Source organism: Rattus norvegicus, chromosome 1 (assembly GCF_036323735.1).
Source record: "Rattus norvegicus strain BN/NHsdMcwi chromosome 1, GRCr8, whole genome shotgun sequence".
Classification (NCBI taxonomy): Eukaryota; Metazoa; Chordata; class Mammalia; order Rodentia; family Muridae; genus Rattus; species Rattus norvegicus.
In genome coordinates, this window is record NC_086019.1 from 48,105,873 (window position 1) to 48,130,610 (window position 24,738).

The 24,738-nt window shown below is 46.1% G+C and overlaps 1 protein-coding gene across 5 annotated transcripts in view; it reads left to right on the forward strand.

Annotated features, from left to right (window-relative positions):
- Arid1b (AT-rich interaction domain 1B) overlaps positions 1-24,738 on the forward strand; it is a 355,595-nt gene that overhangs the window by 132,674 nt on the left and 198,183 nt on the right. For 4 of the 5 annotated variants that reach the window (XM_039099697.2, XM_039099688.2, XM_039099696.2 and 1 more), the window contains exon 4: positions 2,464-2,574. The exons of the other annotated variant lie outside the window; for it this stretch is intronic. In XM_039099697.2, the coding sequence (XP_038955625.1) occupies positions 2,464-2,574 (111 nt within the window). The remainder of the gene's footprint in view (positions 1-2,463; positions 2,575-24,738) is intronic. 5 annotated transcript variants of the gene reach the window in all.

Sequence of the window (24,738 nt, forward strand, 5' to 3'; positions counted from 1 at the left end):
AGTTAAGGGATAGATAGACGGGGCCTTCCTGTGTACCCCTGTCTGGTTTTGAACTCACAATCCTCCTGCCTCAGCTTCTGTTATAGACCACATGGTCCCTCTGCACATGATCTTTTCTTTTTCATTTAACTTTCACTGATTCTTTTGAACTTCATGTCATGCTCTGCAATTCCCTCATCTGCCTGTCCCCTCCTGTCCACCCTTAGCTCTGCAGCCTCCCATCCAAGCTGTAACTGTGTCACAGTGCATTCCGCACTTACTTCTGCACATGACCTTCAGGAGATGGCTGTCACAGGCTAGAACTCCCACTGTTCAGTCAGCCCTTATACTCAAACACCACCTGAGGCAGAACAAACGCTATTCAGCCATTCTCATGAAATTGGATTTTGATTTTATTTCCAACTACATTTAGTTTCTGTGGTTAGAAATAGGACTTAAAATTTTGGTGGAATCTGATGATTTTGAACATTTAAAGCCTTAAGAGTGACTGGCAAGGCTATGGTGTTTCTGATGGCTTTCGGCTGTGGCCTCCTGGCTGCTTATGTTATAGGCACTGTCTGAGTTGCAGTGGGCGCTGACTGTAGTTATATCTTCCTCCTGCCATCTAAGAAACAGTTCATTTTGCTGTGGAGAGAAGCATCGAAGCCTAGGGCCTGGTAGCCCATGGTGGCTCCTGGCTGAAGCTGGTTGAAGAAGGGTGGGCTCCCAGATACTCTGCACATGTGCTGAGGAACAGGGGCTACTGTTTCCTTGACTTTGTGAGGTAACCTTGCACATGTGCTCTCTGTAGCAGGGCGAAGACCCCTGAATGTGGCCTCTTGCCCCACTTGACTTGGAACCCTGGTTGTTGCTCTCAGGGAACTCCAGGGCACATAGCAGGGCTTCTTTGAGACAGGGAGAAGCCTCTGTCTGTGGGGGGTGGGGGAGGGTAAGGTGATAATCATCTTCCGACTCCTGCTCAGCCCCCACAAACCAAAGTGTCACCCTCTGTAAGCAACCAGATTGTAGAGCTGTGGCTTCTGTGGTGGTTGGGTGGCAGGTGTCACTCCCACCTCCTCCTGATGTGGCTCCCAGTAAACCCAGGCAGCCGCAGGGGAGCCGGTCTGGAAGGGCAGGTACTGTACATCGAAGTACGGACTAGGCACCTGCTCTGCTAGGCTTCTTAGTTTTGTTAGAGATTTTTGTAAGAGTCTGGAATGCTGTTCTCGGGCACACACCTTTATCTTAGAGCCAGTTTAAAGACAGCTTGCACTGACCCTTGGCTGGTGCTGGCCGGTAAAATCCAGTTTGTGTAGCTCGTGGACTTTCCAGTACCAGCTCTTGGCTTAAGAAGCCAAGGAATTTGCAGTGTGAGAATGGGGTGGGGCAGGCGCTTCTTACAGAATTGTGCTAATAAACATTAATTTCGCATGTACTAGTTAATAGGATAGAATTGTATATGGTTTTAAAGGCCTGTTTGAACTGACAGAGAAAGGGAGAACATTTTACTTGATGGTAGTATTTTCTCATTCTCTTTATTTTCCCTCTCCCATTAGAAACTGGTTCTTTAGCTTTCGGAGCCACGTGAGAAGCTGTGCAATAGGCTCTTAGCCTCTGGCCCCTCTCTGGTCCAGTGAGCAAGTATTAAGTAGCCAAGACCGGCTATGCAGGGTCTGTGAGGTGGGGCAGCATTTGGATTGTGTACACCAAACCGTGCAGCCTGAGAGCTGAGGGAAAGGCTGACTTTCTCAGCTTTCAGCAGGTGTTTTGTTGTATTTTGCCCCCATTCCCCTACTCTCCCACCCTCTGCACTAGCTTTTGTTCTTTAATGTGGTTTTCTAAAGATGACGCCACATAGGCTTGTGGGACCATCCGTACCTGGGTGTTCGTTGGTTTTCTAAAAACTCATTCTGTTCTGTGGGTATTTAGACGGGCATTTTAAGATTCAGCTATAAATAACATTGTCATGGATTACTTTTTAAAGTTGAAATAACATTTGACCAAAATCATAGTTCAGCTATACAAACATGGTGGCTCACCCTGTAATCCCAGCACTGGGGAGGGTGAGGTAGAAGAATCATCACAAATTCAAGGCCAGCCTGGACTAGCAGTGAGGTCTTCCCCATACCCTCTTACCTGTTAGAATAATTAAGCAATATATCCCAGTTTAGGATTAGGTAAGGCAGTGAGCTTTGACTGGGGTTTGCCCTGCATAGTGACAACTCTCCTCTAGCCCACAAAACTGCGGCTCCACTGTGCAGTCTCACATTCAGTGTGCCTGCTATTCTCATTTATTTGTCATTGACTCATCACTGTTTTTGCTTTTGATAAAGTATTAAATGACAGCTGTCACATGTTTAAGTATTGGCTAAAAAATGTAACATCCCTTGATTTTAATCATGATCGGCTCTTGCTCATTTTGTCTAATGCATGAACTTAACACTGGAGATACTGATGAAGGATTGTGTGTTTGTGTTTGTCTAGGACATGTCTCAGGAAGGCTATGGAACTAGAGCTCAGCCTCCTCTGGCCCCTGGAAAATCCAACCACGAAGACTTGAATTTAATACAACAGGAAAGACCATCGAGTCTACCAGTAAGACATTACTGTGCTGATTGGAAAACATAATGAGTTAAAGGGTTCTGAAAACAATTGTTTTGTCTGCTCTGTTTTATATCACACACAGGAGAGAAGTTTCTAGGTTTCAGATTTATTGAAGAACTGTTAGCTTTTAGGCGTCTTCCTTGAGAGCGCTGTGGTTCTGTTAAGTCTGCTTTGTGTGCAGTGTCTCTCGCTCGGGTACAGAGTATCAGACAGCCACTGTCAGAGGTTCTAGGGCTGGCTTTGTGAGCAGAAAGGAACTTGCAAGATCGATCTTCTAGCTTGTCGAATTTTTGGTATCGGTACAGAGCGGAAGTGTCAGCACAAGAGTTGAAACAGAAAGAAATTCTGCTTTGTGAAGGGTGCATCATAGAATCTGATGTCAGTAATCTGAATTATTTCTTTATATAGAGAGGTTTCCACCCAAAAAGTTGAGTTAAAATTTGACGAGCAGCCTGTGCAGGGTTTGCTCCAGCAGCCGTGTGGTGATGGGAGTTGTCTGTGACGCCACCACAGTTGCTGCAGTGCGCTGTGGTGATGCCAGCCACAGTTTACCCTTGAATAGAGAACCCAGTTGAATGAGATTTCTGTATTAACTAAAAGAACACATCTGTAAGACAGTCTTTACATTTAACTTCCTGTTAGCATATTTTGACCTCCAAGTATTGTTGTTGCTGTTAAATTTCTGTTACAGTTTGTATAAAACTTTAGCTGGGAGAGTCATGATTTTTAACTTAAATTATAACTTGGCACTAAGTAAAATTCATTCCGTTCCCTTTACATCTTGGAGGAGCAGCGTTGGTAATGGATGTAGTACTTGATAGGCTATGTACATGCCATGTCCACTTAAGTCAGCTGTGTACCCTTGTGATGGCTGGAGGACACACACTGTCACTGAGTCTGCTGTACATCACTGTGAAACCCTTGTTTCTGTGAGGAAGGGGATGAGTCTTACAGAAAAGTCTCTTGTTGGGCTGTGATTAGTTCTTTTTTGGAGGAATGAAAAAGGCAGTGCAGTCTGTCTGTGTTTGTCAGAGGCTTTTTAAAAGCAGGCAGTTAGTGTGAACAGTGTGCAGTGTGACCACGGGAACAGTGTGCAGTGTGACCACGGGAACAGTGTGCAGTGTGACCACGGGAACAGTGTGGAGTGTGACCACGGGAAGAGTGTGCAGTGTGACCACGGGAACAGTGTGCAGTGTGACCACGGGAACAGTGTGCAGTGTGACCACGGGAACAGTGTGCAGTGTGACCACGGGAACAGTGTGCAGTGTGACCACGGGAACAGTGTGCAGTGTGACCATGGGAACAGTGTGCAGTGTGACCACGGGAACAGTGTGCAGTGTGACCACGTGAACAGTGTGCAGTGTGACCACGTGAACAGTGTGCAGTGTGACCACGTGAACAGTGTGCAGTGTGACCATGGGAACAGTGTGCAGTGTGACCACGTGAACAGTGTGCAGTGTGACCACGGGAACAGTGTGACCACGGGAACAGTGTGCAGTGTGACCACGGGAACAGTGTGCAGTGTGACCACGGGAACAGTGTGCAGTGTGACCACGGGAACAGTGTGCAGTGTGACCACGGGAACAGTGTGCAGTGTGACCACGGGAACAGTGTGCAGTGTGACCACGGGAACAGTGTGCAGTGTGACCACGGGAACAGTGTGCAGTGTGACCACGGGAACAGTGTGCAGTGTGACCACGGGAACAGTGTGCAGTGTGACCACGGGAACAGTGTGCAGTGTGACCACGGGAACAGTGTGCAGTGTGACCACGGGAACAGTGTGCAGTGTGACCACGGGAACAGTGTGCAGTGTGACCACGGGAACAGTGTGCAGTGTGACCACGGGAACAGTGTGCAGTGTGACCACGGGAACAGTGTGCAGTGTGACCACGGGAACAGTGTGCAGTGTGACCACGGGAACAGTGTGCAGTGTGACCACGGGAACAGTGTGCAGTGTGACCACGGGAACAGTGTGCAGTGTGACCACGGGAACAGTGTGCAGTGTGACCACGGGAACAGTGTGCAGTGTGACCACGGGAACAGTGTGCAGTGTGACCACGGGAACAGTGTGCAGTGTGACCACGGGAACAGTGTGCAGTGTGACCACGGGAACAGTGTGCAGTGTGACCATGGGAACAGTGCACATTGCTTTCTTGGAGCTGCTTGTAAGCTCAACCATCACCAACACACACTCCTCATGCCTTATTCAGATGGGTGATTGATAACCAGCTAATTCTATTTTAAAAATCACTGTATTTATATCTATATGTCCATATCTATGTAGATATAAAGGCATACAGCATATAATTTGTTACCCACTTATGATTACCTTGCCTACTTTCGCAGAGTATTTCAGGCTTCTCACCCTATCTTGTTCTTTCTATGGCGCTGTTAAAAAGGGAAGGGAATATCTGCTCTGGCATTTCTTTCTAGTTTTGTTACTGTTTTGCTTTTGAGCTCACAGAGGCTGATAGACTTGTCCTTAAATCACATTGCTGTGATCCTTTTTCCATTCTGTTTGTTTTTATGAGAGCAGAGCTTCCAGGTTTTATAGAAGTCTGGATGCATATGGATGGCACAGGGCTGGTTGGGGTAGAAACTGACTTGATTTACGTGGACAATAATGCACTATTTTCCTTCTGCAGGGCTTCACATGCCTACACAGTCTCTATGTGAGATTTACAAATATGTTTTTGTTTATATTGCTGCTTTATAAGTTGTACATAATTAAGGTAATTATGGCTTCAGGGAACACTGCTCTTTGTCACAGCTTTGATGCATGCGTTTGTACGGTGTGACTTCATGAGATGCAGTTGCTGGCTTGGCTAGACTGGGATTCAGGGGTTGTGAAGCTGCTGTTAGTCATGTCTGAGTTTGTTACTCGGCCCCTTGTAGGTTGTCACTTAGGCTGGGCCTTCCTGCCTTATTGCCATCACTTTTCTCTTTAAAGATGCCTTAAGACAATGTAATCCATGTTTGGGGCTTTGTGTCTCACGGGATCTTTTAAAGCAGAGTATAATGGTTCTAATGTATGGTCTTAGGTCTGCCTATCACATATAGATAGCAAAAGCAGATAATGCTTCTTGAGTTTTTCTTTGTTTAGCCCAATTTGGTCCTGGAGTCCAGGGATGTTCTAGAGAGTTGCCAGTTTTCCGTGTGTGATGGATCCCAAAGATCTGTATTCTAACACCAGGAAAGAACTGTGTTCTATCACCAGGGGAGGACTGTGTTCTAACACCAGGGGAGGACTGTGTTCTGACATCAGGGAAGGACTGTGTTCTAACACCAGGGGAGGACTGTGTTCTGACACCAGGAAAGGACTGTGTTCTATCACCAGGGAAGGACTGTGTTCTAACACCAGGGAAGAACTGTGTTCTGATACCAGGGAAGGACTGTGTTCTAACACCAGGGAAGAACTGTGTTCTGATACCAGGGAAGAACTGTGTTCTATCACCTGGGAAGGACTGTGTTCTGACACCAGGGAAGGACTGTGTTCTGACACCAGGGGAGGACTGTGTTCTGACACCAGGGAAGGACTGTGTTCTGACACCAGGGGAGGACTGTGTTCTGACACCAGGGGAGGAGTGTGTTCTGACACCAGGGGAGGACTGTGTTCTGATACCAGGGAAGAACTGTGTTCTATCACCTGGGAAGGACTGTGTTCTGACACCAGGGAAGGAAGGACTGTCTTCTAACACCAGGGGAGGACTGTGTCCTGACACCAGGGAAGAACTGTGTTCTGACACCAGGGGAGGACTGTGTTCTGACACCAGGGAAGGACTGTGTTCTATCACCAGGGGAGGACTGTGTTCTGACACCAGGGGAGGACTGTGTTCTGACACCAGGGAAGGACTGTGTTCTGACACCAGGGGAGGACTGTGTTCTGACACCAGGGAAGGACTGTGTTCTATCACCTGGGGAGGACTGTGTTCTAACACCAGGGGAGGACTGTGTCCTGACACCAGGGGAGGACTGTGTTCTGACACCAGGGGAGGACTGTGTTCTGACACCAGGGAAGGACTGTGTTCTATCACCAGGGGAGGACTGTGTTCTGACACCAGGGGAGGACTGTGTTCTATCACCAGGGGAGGACTGTGTTCTAACACCAGGGAAGGACTGTGTTCTAACACCAGGGGAGGACTGTGTTCTAACACCAGGGAAGGACTGTGTTCTGACACCAGGGGAGGACTGTGTTCTGACACCAGGGAAGGACTGTGTTCTGACACCAGGGAAGGACTGTGTTCTGACACCAGGGGAGGACTGTGTTCTGACACCAGGGAAGGACTGTGTTCTATCACCTGGGGAGGACTGTGTTCTGACAGCAGGGGAGGACTGTGTTCTAACACCAGGGAAGGACTGTGTTCTGACACCAGGGGAGGACTGTGTTCTGACACCAGGGGAGGACTGTGTTCTGACACCAGGGAAGGACTGTGTTCTGACACCAGGGGAGGACTGTGTTCTAACACCAGGGGAGGACTGTGTTCTGATACCAGGGAAGAACTGTGTTCTATCACCTGGGAAGGACTGTGTTCTGACACCAGGGAAGGACTGTCTTCTAACACCAGGGGAGGACTGTGTCCTGACACCAGGGGAGGACTGTGTTCTGACACCAGGGGAGGACTGTGTTCTGACACCAGGGAAGGACTGTGTTCTATCACCAGGGGAGGACTGTGTTCTGACACCAGGGGAGGACTGTATTCTGACACCAGGGGAGGACTGTGTTCTGACACCAGGGAAGGACTGTGTTCTAACACCAGGGGAGGACTGTGTTCTAACACCAGGGAAGGACTGTGTTCTAACACCAGGGAAGAACTGTGTTCTGACACCAGGGAAGGTCTGTCTTCTAATACCAGGGAAGGACTGTGTTCTATCACCAGGGGAGGACTGTGTTCTGATACCAGGGAAGAACTGTGTTCTATCACCTGGGAAGGACTGTGTTCTGACACCAGGGGAGGAGTGTGTTCTGACACCAGGGGAGGACTGTGTTCTGTCACCAGGGGAGGAAGGGGGCTCATGAGCTGGATAAACTCAATAGACTTGCCAGTGAGAGGAGGGCAAGCAAGCCAAGCTTCCTTATTCCACATTCCTCTACCTTTGCTGCCACCAGAAGGGGATAGCCCAGATCTCACAAAAGAGCCAGACTTGGTTGGGTCTTCCTAGAACAAATAATCAACTCAAGATCAGTCCTTCACGTGTGTCCAGACGATGATCAGGTTTTAGTTCATTCCAAGTACAGTCAAGTTGACAGCCAAGATTAGCCGGACACTGGGTTTCACCAACCAGGAGCTTACTGTGTAGGCCAGGTCAGCCTTGAACTCACAGAGCTATGCTTGCCTGCCTCTGCTCTAGAGCATCTCCGTGAAAGCATCCACACTCAGCAGATGTAGTAAGATACTTGTTGTTTGAGACAAGATCTCCCTGTGTAGCCCTGGCTGTCCTGGGACTGACTCAGTGGATCAGGGTGGCCTCCAACTCAGAGCCCTAATCCATTTGCTTTTGCTCCACACCTAGCAGTAGTTATTTCTTAATTTTGTTTGCTCAGAATGAGATAGGTGCTACATTTTTCTGTGTGACCTATTTTTTTCCCCTTTAACATGTTGGCTAGAATTTGTCCAGACAATCCCACTATTCTTCAGCTGCCTCTTTAACTGAATCCTTAGGGTGCCTTCATGCCAGGCTAGAGCCTGCCTGCCTGCCTGCCTGCCTGTCTGCCTGTCAGTCTGTCTGTGTGGGTCATTTGGTTCCTGATGATCTTTGGTTGCAGATACAGTAAACATTTTCTAGTTGGCTTAGCCAATGTCTCCCATTACCTCAGAAAGCAAAGGGCTGATAATTTTATGCTTGTTCTCTTGTCTTGGGCCTTGACCAGTAATATTTACTTTTTACTTAATGGACTAAAACTAAGCTCTGAGCAAAGTTCCCTAGGCAGTGTCTGTCCACTTCTGTAGCTCTTAATCATCCAGTTCTCCTTGCTGATATGTGTGAGTTTAGACGTGAGGATTTCAATTATTGATAAATCTTGGCATATAGCATGTAATATAAAAATTATCCTGAAGCTCTCTCTCCCTTAAGAAAGCGCCGCTTAGAGTTTGAGTATACTCTGTAGTTTTCTTTGCTCCTGATACTGAGAGTAAATGAAGCAAGCATGCTAGGAAAAGACGGGCTGGAAGGTCTGTTACAACAAACCCCCTAACATGTATACTGTTACTTTGCAAACCTTGGGCACATCTCAATTTTTAGTCTAACCTAACTTCCAAAGTTGTGATCAAGTACATCAGCTCCCTAGTGTTATTCAGACAGGTTTCTTGTGACACGTGCTAATGCTTTCATTATGGTTTTTATGATTGTCTTGACTGCTTGGTTTAGACCTGTTCATTTTATCATTGGGGATCTTTCTTGGGGTATTGCGTTAGCCTCGAGAAAGTCTGTGTCCTCTCTAGGTTAGTAACACCAGTCGATTGCGTAGGTGGGACATCTACAAAGGCAGAAACTTGTCATTCTCAATACCATTTTGTTTTCTTCAAATTTGCTTTTCCCTGGTGAGCTTGAGTTTTTAGGGAAGAAGTGGACAGTCTGGATAATTTAGCAAATAACAGCTCAAGCATTCTTTTCTTAGACATATATACTTTTGCTTGTAAAAAAGTAACTGACAAAACACTAATCATTGTGATTTGAACCACTGTAGTACAGAACATATGTTCTTAGTAAAATACTAATGACTATATAAAAGGAGTAATCAAAAAATGAAGGCTCTCATTCTTTCTTCAAAAGAACCAGTGTCCTCTTGAACATGGAGAAGAGCCATTCACATGCCCCAGTTTGGACAGAACCATTTTGTTGAGCTTGCCCCAGGTGGATTGGGGTGGGGGTGGGGCTGCAGCGTCACAGTTCTGCTTACCTGCTGTTCTGATAGTTCTTGAGAGGAGGCACAGTGGTAGGGTAGTGGGGTAGATTTACAGATATTGGCTGTTTTAGAAGTTCCTCAAATCATTAAAACCCAATTCCTGACCCCATCTTCCTCAAGCAGGAAAGTTGGGAGAGATTGATTGACATGCAAAGAGTTTGATTTTCCAGTCAGCTAAATAGTACTATGTCTGTCTGTGGAGTTGCCCTTTTGAAGGAGTAGGGTACTCAAGGCTGGCCATTTTTAGAGTAGGGAGTGTTAAACAGGACAGCAGATGCCTTACAGAGAATGCTGAAAACTTGTTATTATCAAAAACATACACTTTTGGGATGAAGAGTCCTGCCTTTAAGGAAAGAGACTCTGGTTTGTCTGTATTTGTGTTAGTCTTTAATAAGCTGTGCATTTTGAAAATAAGAACATTGATATCAAACAAATGGTACAATTAAAGTCCGTGAATTGGATACTGTGGTTCATTTGATGATTGGTAGCCAGTGTGGGGACTGGAGAGCAAGCAGTCTCCTAGCTGGGTTCTGATTTCCTAGTTCTCAGCCCAGCCCTAATCCTATCTTAGCCCGTTGGCAGGTTTCTGCAGAACTTAAATCTACCAGACGAATGGCTGCTGGATGAACTCTTTGGAAAGTTTCTTATTTGTAGCTTGAACTTGATTTAAATGGTTGTCATGAAAAGGTTAAGAGTGTAGCTGTCTTCCATTGATTGATCCTTCTCAAATCATTTTAAATGCTTAAAAACTTACAAGTTGATGAAAGAAAAATCTTACGCATCTTCATGCTGCTCTGAGAGTTCAGGCAGTTAGTGCTTGTGTGTGGTGTTAGCTGTTAGCAGTGTTCCAGAGGAGGCTCTCACTGCACAGGGTGGAGCAGGCGGGGCTCCCTGGGGCAGGTGGGGCTCCCCAGTAGTGTTTGTTCTCTGTAGGTGGTTCCTCTGCCATTTCAGCCTTTGCAGAAATGTGCTCCATTGGGCCAATTTCAAACTAAAGAACATAGTTTGGATGTTCTAGGGAATTGGAAAAGGGACACATGACTTTTTGTGTCTAACAATGTATTGTTTTTCTTGGAGAAGCTCACTGTGCCATCCAGACATAGCATTCCCTCAGAGCAGGCAAGCAGGAGGAGACACCATAACCGTAATTCCGGGGAGTCCCATGGGCCTGCGGTCATTTCAGAAAGAGGATAGAGCTGAGCAAGGCAGGAATTGAGAAGTGTACGACTTCCTTTTTCCAGAACAGTAGTCCACTTCAATATGTAGTCTGTAAATGGAAATTCAGTACAACTTTAACAGTTTAGACTTCTTCCAGGAAAAGAAAGGGTTAACTATAATGGGAAGCCTGAATGAATGAATATTTTAAAGAACCATAGCCTGCTTTCCAAGCAGGAAAATGCTCATGTACACAGTGTTTCCTGACTGACCTCTTCAATCTGGTAAAATAGATGGATATTTCTTTAACTTTAATTTTGTTTGCTAGTTTGGGATTGAACCCAGAGCCTTGTGCTCACTATACTGACTCTGTTACCAAGCTAAGTTGACTTCACCGAAGAATTTCAAACTCAGTGTAGCCAAGACATTTGTTTAGGGACAGTGCATTAACTTTCAAAAATTTGTTTCAATTTTAAAAACAGATTTTTAACTAAGTTTACTTTCTGCAGACTTTCTCATCTAACGTTCTGAAGATTTCCACTTAACATGTGGGGGAAATGAATTTCAGCTCATTCTGTAGGACTGTCAATTAGTTCTTAAAAGTTAATGGAGGACTGAGGGAATGCTGTAAAAATAGACTGTGTCTAAGCCAAGACTAGGAAGGTCTGGGACATAACTGATTCACAGGATATTGGTTTTGATAATAGAAGGATAGTGATGATCTATAGTTGATAAATGGAGCTCATTAAGTAAGGGATGATAAATGCACACATTCCTGATTAATAGAAACATCTGCACACAAAATGGACTCAGCTTACGGCTCTCGGATGACCTGGGTGGGGCCATGGGGCATTTCTGGGACTTGACCTAGCTGTGCAGGATGGAGGCATGTCCCAGATTCACCTCAGACTGCCCTAGGCCAGATGCCTGGCATCTGCTTCTCTGGCCAGCAGGTGGGCTGGGGCCTGGGGCACAGGAGGCAGGGCAGGAACTTGGTGTGGTGGCTGGTCACTGTGCTGAGCATGCTCACAGACCCTGGGCTTGAGCAGGTATGCAGAGCCCAAGGATACATTACAGTGGTTTTCCCTTCCTTGTCTGAGGATCCTTGATTCTCAGGACCCCTCACACCCTTTCCTGTTGTCCTGGTTTTGACCACGGTACTGAAGGGCGTGAGCGCCACACCTCCTTTCTTGTGGTCTCTGCCATAGCCCTGCTTCCAGGCCAGGTGGTATGTTGGCCAGTGGGAGGCAGCAAGAGTGCTTTGCTGTGTGTTACCCACTTCACTGGGGAGGCTCTCAATGTACAGATTTTATGCTGCAGGTGATGAGAAGACACACCAGTGTTTGCTGCAGCGAGAGATAGGTGACCAGAAGGCACTCACAGTAGCATTCGTGCACTGGCCACTAGTGTTGCTGTTTCTTTGGGTCTAAAAGTAAATTTTTAACATTAACTGTCAGTTTTAAGAGTTGGAATAAATACATGTATAGGAGGTTTCCCCAACCCATTATTTTCTTCTGCCACAATGTGTAGGACTTTAGAGGGGGTCTCGGTCTCTCTCTCTCTCTCTCTCTCTCTCTCTCTCTCTCTCTCTCTCTCCCTCTCTCTCCCCTCCCTTACCTCTCTCTCATCTTTTCTTTTACCTTCTCTAAATTGTTGTAAATTAACTGAATGGTCTTGTTTTCCTTTGTTTGGGTCAAGAAATTTTAGCTGAAAATTGTTACTGTGTGAAAGAAGATTATTGACTCAACAAGCCTTCAATTTTCCATGAATAACACTCCCACCCCTAGCTTCAGGAGCACGCTGCGCATGCATTCTATTTTAAAATACAGTCTGTAATTTAAAACAGGCAGTCGGATGCCCCACTGAACTTTGTTTAAGCCTGGAATAAAAGAGAGAGAAAAGCTTTAAGCTGCAAAAAGGTGGCCAAGCTTCCTCAACTGCCTTTTTTTTTTTTTTTTTTTAAATAATGCGTCCATTCTGTTAAAGAACCAGCGCCACAGCCGGTTTCACCCAGTTGCAGGCTGTGGTGTGTGTAGATCTAGTTTTCCTCCTTAGCCTATCCTGTGAGCTCCTCCCAAGGGCGCAGGAGTGTCCCTTGGCACTAGTCAGTGTGTATGTGTTTGCACATATGGTACAAGTTCAATGCATGCATGAATATTATTTCTGATATTAATTAATTTTGTTTGTTTTTGGCTGGCTTCAAACTCAGAGATCCTCCTGCTTCTGCCTCCCAAATGAGGTGATTAAAGGTGTGTGCCACCACCTCCTGGCTCTGACTCTAAAGAAGGAATTTTGGCATTCATTTATTATAAGATAGTTAATATTGTGTTGGTATTATGTAAATGTTGACCACCAGACTGTTTGCTCTCTGAGGTTTGTAAAGTGGTCACTTGGAAGCAGCATGCACCCTTCGCCTTTTTCCTCCTTACAAAAATGACCAGTTCTCCACGATTTATATGGAAGGCACGTGCTCTGTCTGGGGACCCTGCTTGTGCCAGTGTTGAGTGGCCACAGCTCAGCTCCTGGCTTCAGCTCAGCTTTGGTCTTGATTAGCTAACCCATGCCCTCAGGGTTGTTGCTTCTCCTCTCTGGAAAATGAGTTGCCTCAAAACACCCTCCATCTCCTTCATGATCACCGTAGGCCTTTTCTGTTAGTATTTAAGGAAAAGAGATACAGCTGAGCTCTCTTCTCTCCTTACGGAACAGTCAGGCGAGCCTGCAGGAGAACATCATTGTGGCTCCTGCTGCCCATCCTGCCATCTTGGTGCCGTTTATTTTTTTGTGAAGAGAAACTGGGTTTATTTAGGAATTTTGGCCACCATAGAGCCTAGACCTTGTTTGGCCTCTTATTACCAAGGGATACATAGCAGCTCTAGAGGGCCCTGCTCTGCCCTGCTGGTGTGATCAGTGTGGTAGTGTGGGCATGAGTCTAGGAAGTCTAGGTGAAAGGCAAGTCCATGGGAAATGTGAGAAGCAAGCCACCTGTCACCTCCCCAAGGCCAGTTGTAGTGCAAGGTAGAAAGCGGGTTCGGGAGCAGGCTGCAAGACTCAAGTCTGGGGTGTGTAGGCCAAGAATGCCTCCCTGCACTGGGCCAAAGGGCAGCCAGCCTTGTGAAACAAGACAGTCTGCGTCTTCTGAACTCTTCACTCCTTTCTAATGTTGCCAAGTTTATTGCATGTTCTCTTAAAGTTACCAAATAAATACAGTGCCCATGGACTCCAGAAAGACTATTGGAGCCCTGGAACACAGCAGTCGTAAGCCACCCAGTGTGTGTGCTGAGAAATGTACTGTGTACTCTGAGAGTGTTTGCACTCCTAACCCCCACCCAGCATCTCCCTGGCCCTCCTCGGCTTCCTAACTGACAGGCCACGAATGGTGGAGGTATTAGCAGCCCAGACTCCTGGGGACTAACTCTTACCCTTCTGGAGTTCTTTCCAGGAGGATGCCTTGCATCTCGCTGGGTTGTGTGTGTCTTACACCCCTCCCCTCCCTCTTCTCCCTCCCCTCTGGTTTTGATTTGGGAAGTACAGTGAGTGTATGCACCTCATACGTAGCACGTACACACAAATTCCTGCACGCATGCACACGGAGAAATAAGTAAAGCCGTTAGCTTAGGTGGGATGTCATGGGTTGTCCATTGACTTTGCTTCTAGGATGACACGGTGTACATCACTGACAACTGTGACGTTTTCACTTTCCAGCAGACATGGATCCTCTGCGTTACTCAGCTCGATTTACTTTCCACTGATCTTGCCTGTTTGGGAGGGATAGTTCTTAGTTTAATTTGTGTCAGATTCCTCTTCCCTGTATGAATATAAATACTTTTCAATGTATGCTTTTTTGGTCCTAGTATACAATTTTCTTTTTCCTTATGGAAGGTTCAAGTGACAGAGAACCTGATTTTTCTTAAACACGGATTTTTCAGATGATGTTCTCTTCTGCTCTGTAGTGAAGGCTACCCCTTGAGCACCATGAGTGCGGTTGTACACGTGAAGCCCTGCAAAGGACTTGGTGTCAGAAGAGCTTCTTCTCAACTCTGTGGACGTCTTTGCTCTTCCTGGCCAGGGATACAGCTTCACAGCAGAGCAGTTCCTCACTGGGGTGCGCAAGGTCCTAGGTTAGCTCAGGAGGGAGGAACGTTCCCCTCCACCAGTGTCTTCATTCTAGACCAAGCCTCTGCCTTTTATTCCCATGAAAACAGGGAGCCTTTTCTTTAGAGATACAAAGTTTTGGTTTTATTGGTGTTTTGTTTTCGTTTTAAATGCTGTTTTATGAGCTAAACCCGGAACACATTATAGTCTCCAAAGACAATTAAGAAAGCAAGGCAGGATTAATATTAACCAGTTTACATGTGTGCACTTTATGTATTTAATTTGATTCAGATTTCGTCTGCTTTGAGCTCAAATTCCCAGATGTGGAAGTAGAAAGTTGCCAGTGTTCGGCCGGCGTCTGCAGCCTGGCTGCAGTGGACTCACTCAAGTCCGCTGCTTGTTCTCTGGGGCCGGCGGCTCCGCCCAGCACCCCACTTCACATGTTACCGTGTGCTGCCCTGCCAGCTTTCACACTCAGAACTGGCATCAGCTTCCCTTGAAGCACAACTATTTTGCCCAAATATTTTCTGAGTTATTCCCCTTCCTCCTTAGGCTTTTCTTAGCATCCCTAAATGTTGACATCAAATAGGGTACAGACTCTCTCTCAGAAATAAAATTACATTGAACAATTAATGATTACGTCTTATGCCTAAATGAGTGTATTAGATGTAAAAAGAAAGAAAGAAAAGTTTTAATGATTTCACTAGTTTCTTATGAGTGTTATTAGTATATTATTTTGAGACAGGATCTGGTGCTGGTGTGCAGTCCAGTCCCACCTAAGCTCATGAGGACCTCCTGCCACAGCCTCTCTGCAGCCCAGAGTTATAGGCATGTCCACCGTGCCCTGGTTAATACTTGTTTTATGGTGCAACATCTTCCATTCAAAGAAATCAACAGAGGATTCCTGTTAACACTGTCTAATGCTAAGTAGCATCTGCATACAGTTCTGTAGGATTATTGGGTCCTGAGTCCGCTCCACCACTGGGCTCGGGCAGCTGAGGGAGGCAGAACACACAAAGTTGACCACGCTTATCCCATGGTGGATGTCCATCGCCTGGTGGGTGTTTGGCTGTGAGAAGCCTCAGGACATTGCTCCAGGGGTGGGGAAGTGCGGTCTGTGGCGTAGGACACAGCTGGAGCTGACTCGTGGGTCCCCCAGCCTTTAAGGAGGCCTGGGCCATCGGGTTCTCAGGCTCTTGGACATCCAGGTGCCGCTGGGATGTCTGGGAAGAGCTGAGAAAGGAGTGGGGGCCCACAGGGCTGGATCTAGTCGGGGCTGAGGGGGATGAAAGGGAATGCTCCGGCTGGTCCTTGGCTGGACATCGGTAGGCCTGAGCTTGGTGGTAGTGACTGGGAGCACAGGGAGGCCTTCTATGGGAAATTAGACAGTGGCTCTGTAGGTAAAGGCCTTCTCTGTGACTTCCTACTGCGGATCCCAATGGAAAGAGACAGTCCATGGTTTTAAAGTATTTATTGTCATGATGGCGGAAAGTGGGTATGTATAGCTATACCCCTTCTCAGGGTGAGCCTGAGATTAAATACCTTTTGCAGGGAAGGAAAGTTCATTGGCTACGCCTCCAGGCATTTAGGCACCTCATTATAATGGAGATCTGTCTTGAGCCTTCATGACCTGTGGTCACATCCTCTACCTGTGAAGGGGCTTGGGGCCTTGCCCTTACGTGACTAATGACCACAAGTCTATAGAGGGCTCTGTGGCTAGTGACCAGCCTGGTTTTCTGGGAGTCAGAAGAAACACCTACCATCCCTTTCAGGGTCACCGGGGTTTCAGGCCTCCTCAACCAGGAACCAGGGTGCCTTTCATGGTCCTACACAGTTCTAGAATTCTCCTTTAGCTCGAGTGATTTTACGAACGTATGTTGCTGTTTCATTGAGGTCTCTGCTGTCTAGTGATCTGAGCAATGGCTGGGGGTGTTCTGCCTTGAGATGTCACTGGACACATCGGTGCTGTGACACTCCTGTGCTCCTTGTGGCTTTAGGGAGAACACCGCACACCGCACATGCCATGCTGGTAGAGCACCTCTCCTGCCTGTGTGCCGCAGTCGTACCCGTGGAACTTTCTTGGCTGACTTCCTTCAGATTTCTTGATTATTATTATTTGGTTGACTTTTTAAACATAAACACAGGCTGTTAAATTCCTACCCATCTTTGGTGCATTCTGGTCAATTTGGGGTTAATGATTTTTAAATGTGTGTCCAAGCTGGTCTTAGAGATGCCGTCTGTAGGTCTAGCTACCATGAATTCCACAGCAGGATTGTTTAAGCTCAGGAGTTCAAAACCGACTTGACCAAACATAGTTACAGTTGGCAAAACATGCATGTAGGGACTGTCAGTGACTTTATGGCCTAGAGAAGTCATCCTTAACTCTTTGCATGTGTGTGCGACACAACACATGCAAGTCCTCATGGAACCATGCCAATCAACGCATCCCCCAGCTTTGCCTCTTTAACTGCCTGGTTCCCGGAGCTGGGAATGCATGTCCTACAGACCTGAGGAGCAGCTTCTCTGCAGAGGCGTGAGCCTGCTGCTCCAGCCCCAGGCCTGACTGGCGGCTTAGCCCAGCTCTAAGCCGTGTGGCTGGCCGTGTGGAATCGCTTCGACTCCTCATTTTAGTGGGGTTTGTTCACACAGAAAGATGCGGAAAATATTACTGGAGATTTTATGATAAAATAAAAATTTCCCCCAAATTTGACTTTTTCCCCCTTGGGTCAGGAGCAAATGATAAAGAGGCCAAATCCTTTAGGGTTCATGTCATAAACTAGGTCTAAGACATTGCAGATCTAGTGTGGACATTTGAAATGTACTGATAATTCCCAAGTGTCCTGCTCACCCCTGAGCCTCAGCGTGGTTTTCAGAGTGGGAATTGGTGACAGAGCAGCTGTTGTGACTGGAGTTCGCCCTTCTGTTTTCTACCCTGTGGTGCTATCTGAGAATGTACAGAAGTTGCCGGAAAGAAGGCAAAAGTAAATGGGTAGAGGAGTTCTTGGTATGCAGTGTAGCAAGCCATCATTAACGCTCTAGATGGCAGATCTGTGGGGCAGCCTGAGATGGTACCCAGTGGTAACCTTTAATTTAAAATGCTGGTGCCAGGTGTTAGGTAACAAAGGACTGCAATCCCAGCACCTGAGAGGTATAGGCAAGGGTTAGGAATTCAGAGCCAGCCTGATGACATAGTGAGTTCAAAGCCAATCCAGTCTGTATAAAAAGCCATCTTAGAAATTAAAAAAAAGTGGGGAGGGCTGGACAGATGGTTCATTGGTTAAGAGCATGGTCTGCTCTCTTCCTGAGGTCCTGAGTTCAATTTCCAGTAACCACATGGTGGCTCACAACCATCTGTAATGGGATCTCATGTCTGGTGTGTCTGAAGACAGCAACAGTGTATTCATATACATTAAATAAATAATGTAAAAATACAACATAAAAATTATCATGCTTGTGTGTGCTTGCAGGTATGTGCATGTAGTATGGCGCCTGTGCACATATATACGTATACAGATACATTTAGGGAGAGCTGAGGAAGGGTATCTGTCAATAATTATACTAATAATTATAAAGAGTGACCCTGTTTTTCTGGTCTCTTACTCTTCATCCCAGCTGTTTGGATGATAAATAGGTAAACCCATTACTTTGGGGTGTCCATGGCACTCACACTTTGGAGTTTCTCATCCAGGTTCTTTGCTGTTCCTTCAGTTTCAGTGTTTAACCCAAAGACCCTGTGCAGATTTCGGGGAGATTACAGAGGAAATGAACATGACTGTCTTTGAAGTAGACACACACCTTCTCTCATTTTTGCTGGCAGCCTGTGGTGTCCTTGGTGTCCTGGTCAGCACAGCTCTGCTTTTCTGTCCATGTAAACATCTAAGGTTCATTAGAACAGTTGGATGGGAAAAGTACTAGGACTGCATTTCACCCTCCAGATTCTGGATTCAATACAAAGTGCAATCTGGACGCTCTAAGCTAATGATCAAAGTAATTTTCTTTATGGAGGTGTATGAAAGTGGCGTGGGTGAATTTTCTTGCAGCTGTCCGTTGTTGCTCTTTGCTTGAGAATTAGGAAGACATTTGTTTACTTTGTATGGCTCAGTCGCCATTTTTAATGGTGAGAAGCCTGCTGTGAGGAGGGAATGTCTTCTGTTATGTTTGCATTCAGGATGGGTAGCCCCACTGCTCCTAGAAGAGCTTGAGTTGACCTAAAGCCACAAGTTCCGATTTTTAAAAAGCTGCTCTAATCTGTCAGGTGGGGGTGGGGGTGGAAAACCAACAAGCCGGAATAATGATGTCACCACAAATGGAGGGTCAGTTGAAGGCTGTGTGTGACCCAGCTACCATGGTGAAGAGGGGAGTTTGAAGTTATACAATTTTTAATAGAAAGGCAAAATACGTTATATCTTAGGGAACCTCACCTTCTGTGATTTTGTAGAAGGAAATGTTCTATAAAGAAACATAAAACGATCCTGAGAAAATAATGAAATTGGTACCAAAATAGAGACTGTTCTGTGTGGTTAAAGCCGTGATTCTGTATTAGTCAAAAGCTTACACGGGGCTTACATGAGGCCTTGTCACTCAAATAATGGACAATTGAAAATTTTTTCTAGAACTTGATTGGCTCTTTTAACTGTCAAAATTGTAAATCTAACAGTTATATCCAAAGGACTGGTTTATTGAGCCCACTTTCATATTTCATGGTGACTTTTAAAATAGTTCCCTTAATCATAAACATGTAGCAGAATGAAAATTCACTCAATGTTGCTGAATTGCAAGTAGTTTTATAATCTGATTGTTTTTTTGAGATAGGTATGAAGGTGACATTTTCCTTTTTTGAAACGTGTTGTGTGTTTTCACAGAAGTTGGCTTGTTCCTTAGTTAAGAAATTGGTGGGATGATGGTGGCTAGGATTTTAGGTGCACTGGTGACTTGAGGCCACCGTCTGGTGCATGTGTGGTGAGATAGGCATGCTGTTTTTCATGAACTTCTAGACTTGGGCACATGTCAGTGCAGAGAAGAGGAGGCCTATCTGTCCAGCTCTTCCTGAGGAGAGACTTGGCTGGCCTGACTCCCCTGTCTCCACCCCTGGGAGAGGTCAAGGGAAGCAACTCAGCCTCCAGGTATACTTTAGTCACAGCCCTTGACCCTTTAAAGAGAGGGATTGGGTGCCTGCCAAGGAGCCGCAGGGACAAAGGACAACAACCCTGGTTTGAAACTGTAGCTCTTTTCTTGGTGGGAAGCTTGGGCAGCCTTTCAAGTCTGTGAAAGGGATGGCTCTTGGCTGTTCCTATTTTTATAAGAAAACTAACTCTTATGATTAGAGCTATTCAGCAGAAAGTGAATTCATGTTACACTGTATTTATTCTTATAGACAGTAATATAATAATAGATCTGTCTTTGATTTGGGCCCATCTTCATCATCTGTTACTAACTTGACGTAAAAGCAAATCCTATTTCTTTATAAAAAACTTTTCAGGATAACTTTAACTCCAAGATTCTCCTGAATTTCCACAACCGCACTTGTCCAGAACTTGGTGAGTTTTCAACTCTGTAATCTTGACTTTTAGTTATGGTTCAGCTGGGTTACTGCTGGGCCAGCCTTCCGTACTTGTAGTGTTTTTAAAAAGCCCACAACTTACACTTTCTGTGATTGAGTGGTTGTGAGAAAAGCCAGGGGTGGGGCGAGGGCAGGTGCTCTCCCAAGCTCGGTGCAGATGGATGTGGGCCCAGCTCCTCCCATGAAGCAGTCACAGCATTCAGTTTAGCGGGCATGGGGGTGGTGTTGCAAATCAACACAGACCCTCAGTCACTCCTACTGAGTGAGAAAAGGGTAGTGGGAGAAACTATTTGCATTTTCTTCTGGGAGCAAGGAAAAAGCAAGAAGTCTGTGCCATGAAATTGAGGTTCTTGACTGTTTACTTTTGGTTTTACTCCCAGGGTCCCCTGGTGTTATTGACTAAGGCAGGTCTTCCCGGAGGAATATGAGACCGTGGTATAGTCCGCCTCATAATGTTCCTGGATATTTTTATAATTTATCATCAGCTGACACTGCCTGGGTAGAATATTCTTACCACTCCCTCTGGCTGCTGGAAGTCTGAAATTACATCTTTGTCTTTGAAGTCAGGCATACTGTTAGCGTTGCTATGGTGACAGGGTGGGTAATGGCCTAGGCAGACTGGAGATTGGTGCTTAGCATTTAAACGCTGCTGTACACAAGGCCTTGCTTTTTAGAGCAGTTACTGAAGTCTACCCTTTTAGTAAATGTTTAAAAATTACATTTTTACATGGTCTTACTAGATTAATAGTCATGGTTTATTTAGTTTTAACTGCAAGGATAAAAGCATTATTCCATTAAATGGGTAGCTTTTTCCCCTCTCTTTTGGTTTATGCATTATTAACACAGGCTTTCCTGTTTTGCTTGTAACATTTTTATAGGCTTTTTCAAACACAGAGTCAGATTTGCTCTGTTGCTCCTTTAGTTTAGGACTTAACCCATTCTCGGCTTGATCCTTCACAGCTTCACATGGGGAACAGTGTTAAATGACTAAGCTTTCCTGAGAGCAAAGTTTTTTAAAGCTGCGTTTGTAGTAATGTCTGGTTAGCCATTCTGGTGAACTGTAGCAGTGGTGGATTTGAAAACGCTTTCGTTGTGAGACCTCACTGAGTGCCCCTCTCACATGAGCGTTTGGAGGAGGAAAAGAGACAGTTTGAAAGATTTCAGTTGATGTAACTTTAGAAGTAATATCTTTGGCTTATTAAACCTGCGTAGGAATAGACCGTGTGCTTACAGGTAGGATAGCCACGTTTCTGCTCACTTGATTCATAAATTGATTCTGGCACAGTGCCACACAATACAGACTTTATCACAGGATGAAATCTTTCACTAAGGTCACTTAGGGGTTTCTCTTCATGCTAACTGGATGATTCTTTGTGTGTGTTGGGGATGTGAGACAGGATTTCTTTATAACCCTGGGGACCCTGGAACTCACTTTGTAGACCAGGCTGGCCTCGAAATTAGAGATCTTCCTGCTTCTGCCTCCCAAGTGCTGGGACTAAAGGCATGTGCTGTCACCACCTAGCTTGGCTCTGAGGTCTATTTCTGCCCTTTTCACCTACACAAAACAAATTAATGTCTCTCTCCTATGTGAGGGCTGGTCCAGACAATTTAATATTTGCCCCTCCCACCCCTGCAAGGCTAAGTAGTCTCTTGAATTGATTGTCTCCTTTATAGATCTCCACCCTAACATTGGCATCACCATCTTCTTTTCTTTTCTTCTTTTCTTAAAGAAAAAGACTCTCATTGTGTTCCCCAGGCTGGCCTTGAATTCTGGGGCTCAGGTACTTCTCCTGCCTCACTTTTAATTCCATGGACAACTCCTCTCATCCTCTGCCACACCCACCTTCCACCTGGCCTTAACTCTCTGGTCTCACTTGTTTGTCTTAGTACCTCCAAATTTGACGTCTGTGACCAGACAGTGTCCAGAGGTGTGTTATAGTACACAGTAGGAGGGAACTGCTTTAGGGCATGAACCCACCCCGTCCCACACTGGTTTGTGTAGAACGTCATTCAGAACCTTGTTGTTAAGATCCTGAGTGTGGTGCCTGTTGTCCTTCGTGTGATTTGTGGCATTTGTCAATTCACATCTCATAGTAAGTGTTACTGCGAGTCACATCAGGCTAAGGTCGGGCACTCTGCTCTCTGCCCTCCCTCATCCGGGTGTGTACCGAGCGTGTGTGCTGTCGATGTATGTGATCCACCCACCCAGCACCACCTTCAGAGACTTCCCTCAGGGCAGTGCCATGCGCCTGCCTTCTGCATGTGCTGTCCAGGCTCTTATCCAGCAAGTTTTCACTGGGGATCACACAGGACTTTTCCAGAGAGACAAGTGGGAAGGCTCTAATAATTAGACGTTAAATGTAATTCGTGATTGCGACAGCAGTGCCATGTGCAGCTGAGTTCTCTCCGTGAAAGGCCTCATCCCTCCTGGTATGCAGAGGAGCGGGCAGGCTGTCAGTCAGGAGGGTGACCAAGTCCTCAGTAGGTAAGCTCCAGAAACAGCTGCGTATGGTGGTCCACAGCCTCGGATGCCCTCCTCAGTGTGGGGACCTTCTGAATGAAATGGTCTCATTTGAGGGACATGGGGTTTTAACGAAGAACATAGATTCTCACTGTCCTCATTAGGGTCTCTGTTGCTGTGATAAAGATACTGAATAAAGGCCACTTGGGAATCATTTGTTCCAGCTTACAGTTCCACAGCACTGTCTGTCACTGAGGAAAGTTATTGTAGGAGCTCAAACAGGACAGGAACAAAGCGGCAGGAGCTGATGCAGAAGCCATGGAGGGGTGCTGCTTACTGGCTTGCTTCTCATGGCTTGCCCAGACTGACTTTTTATAGAACCCAGGACCACTTCCTTAGGGTGGCCCTACGCACGGTGGGCTGGGGCCATCCATCCGTCAAGAAAAATGTACCACTGGCATGCCCATAAGCCCATGTAATGGGAGGCATTTTTCTCAATTAAGTTCCTTCTTCGATAGTGACTCCAGCTGGCATGAGGTTGACATAAAAGTGCCCAGGACAGCCACCTACGCCATGAGCTCTCGTGTTAGGGTCTGCACCTAGGCAGTGGAAGTGGAATGCTGCCTCTTCCTTGTTTCTCTCTGTGTGTCTTGGCACAAATCTGACCTATGCCTCGTAGTTCACCTTCCGTTACTAGCTGCACTGGTAACTACCCAGGCATGACCGGGGCCTGGGCACTGGACAGAAAGAAAAATTCTGGCTCACTTAGATCTGAACCTTGGGAAGACTCACTCAAATACCAGTCATTGAGAAAATGGCCCTGGATGGGTGAGCCAAGAGGCTACTCGGGAAACACCTGCCCCTTTATGTCTGTTTATCCCGGTCTGGGCCTTTATGTGTGTTCTTGGTTTCTGCTCAGTCTTGTACTTCTATGGCTCCTCCTCCCTGTCTCATTCTCAGAAACAAGGGATGGAGTAAGTTCCAGAGAACAGCATCCAAGAAGCAGAACCTAAAGATTTTCAATAAATTCTATAGATTTGGGAAAACTTGTCTGGTGGCAGTTGGGAAGTAACCCTCCTTATGTACTCTCTAGTGACCTAGGCCTTTCTGTGGATTCTTACCCCACTGGTGGCCATTGACGCCTCTCTGTGGGCTGCAGTTTTCAGATGTGTCTTTATCCACTGAGGTTTGAATACTTATGTATCCATAGGAGAGATAGCAGAGCAGTTTATACTGGATACTGTCCCGACTGGACTGTGGCACCAACACTAGACCACTGTGGTGCTTTGGAAATTGGTCCCAGGATCCCCATAAGTGACAGAGTCCATGCATGTTTGGCGTCTTTATATAATCTACGTATGCCTTCCACATGCTTGAAAACATCTCTAGATGACTGGCAGTGGAAGTTGAATGCGTGGAGTGCCCTGGACTTTATCCCACACATGAGCCACTTGTTACAGGATGATGGTGAGTGTTTGAACTACGGCACTTGGAGCCAAGTTTCAGCCGTTGGATTTGAACAGCCTTCTGTGGTGTGTGGCTGCTGTGCTGGACAGTGCAGTTCTAGAGTGTAGATGGATGATGCTCTCTGTTCAAGGTCTTTGTGCAAAGGGGAATGTTTGGTCAAAGTAAGAATATTGCTTATATTAAGACTCTCGGGTTTTTGGCATCTAAACTACTGATTTGAAAAGCTTTCTGGCTTTCTGAACTAGCATGAAACTGTACAGGTATAAAAGAGATAAAGGAAGCGCAAGGCCCTGGGTTCGGTCCCCAGCTCCGGAAAAAAAAAAAAATTTAAAAGAGATAAAGGGACAGATGCATTTTAGGTGTAGAGGGTTTTATCAGTTGCAGGTTTTGGCCTGTGGGTTGAATGTCAGGATTTCAGTTGTCAGAATCATTGCTCTGGCTGTGACCACAAGCTGGAACTTGATACTCTTACATACACTGGGAAGCTTCTGTGTTTGCGTCTCTCTGCGTGCTCAT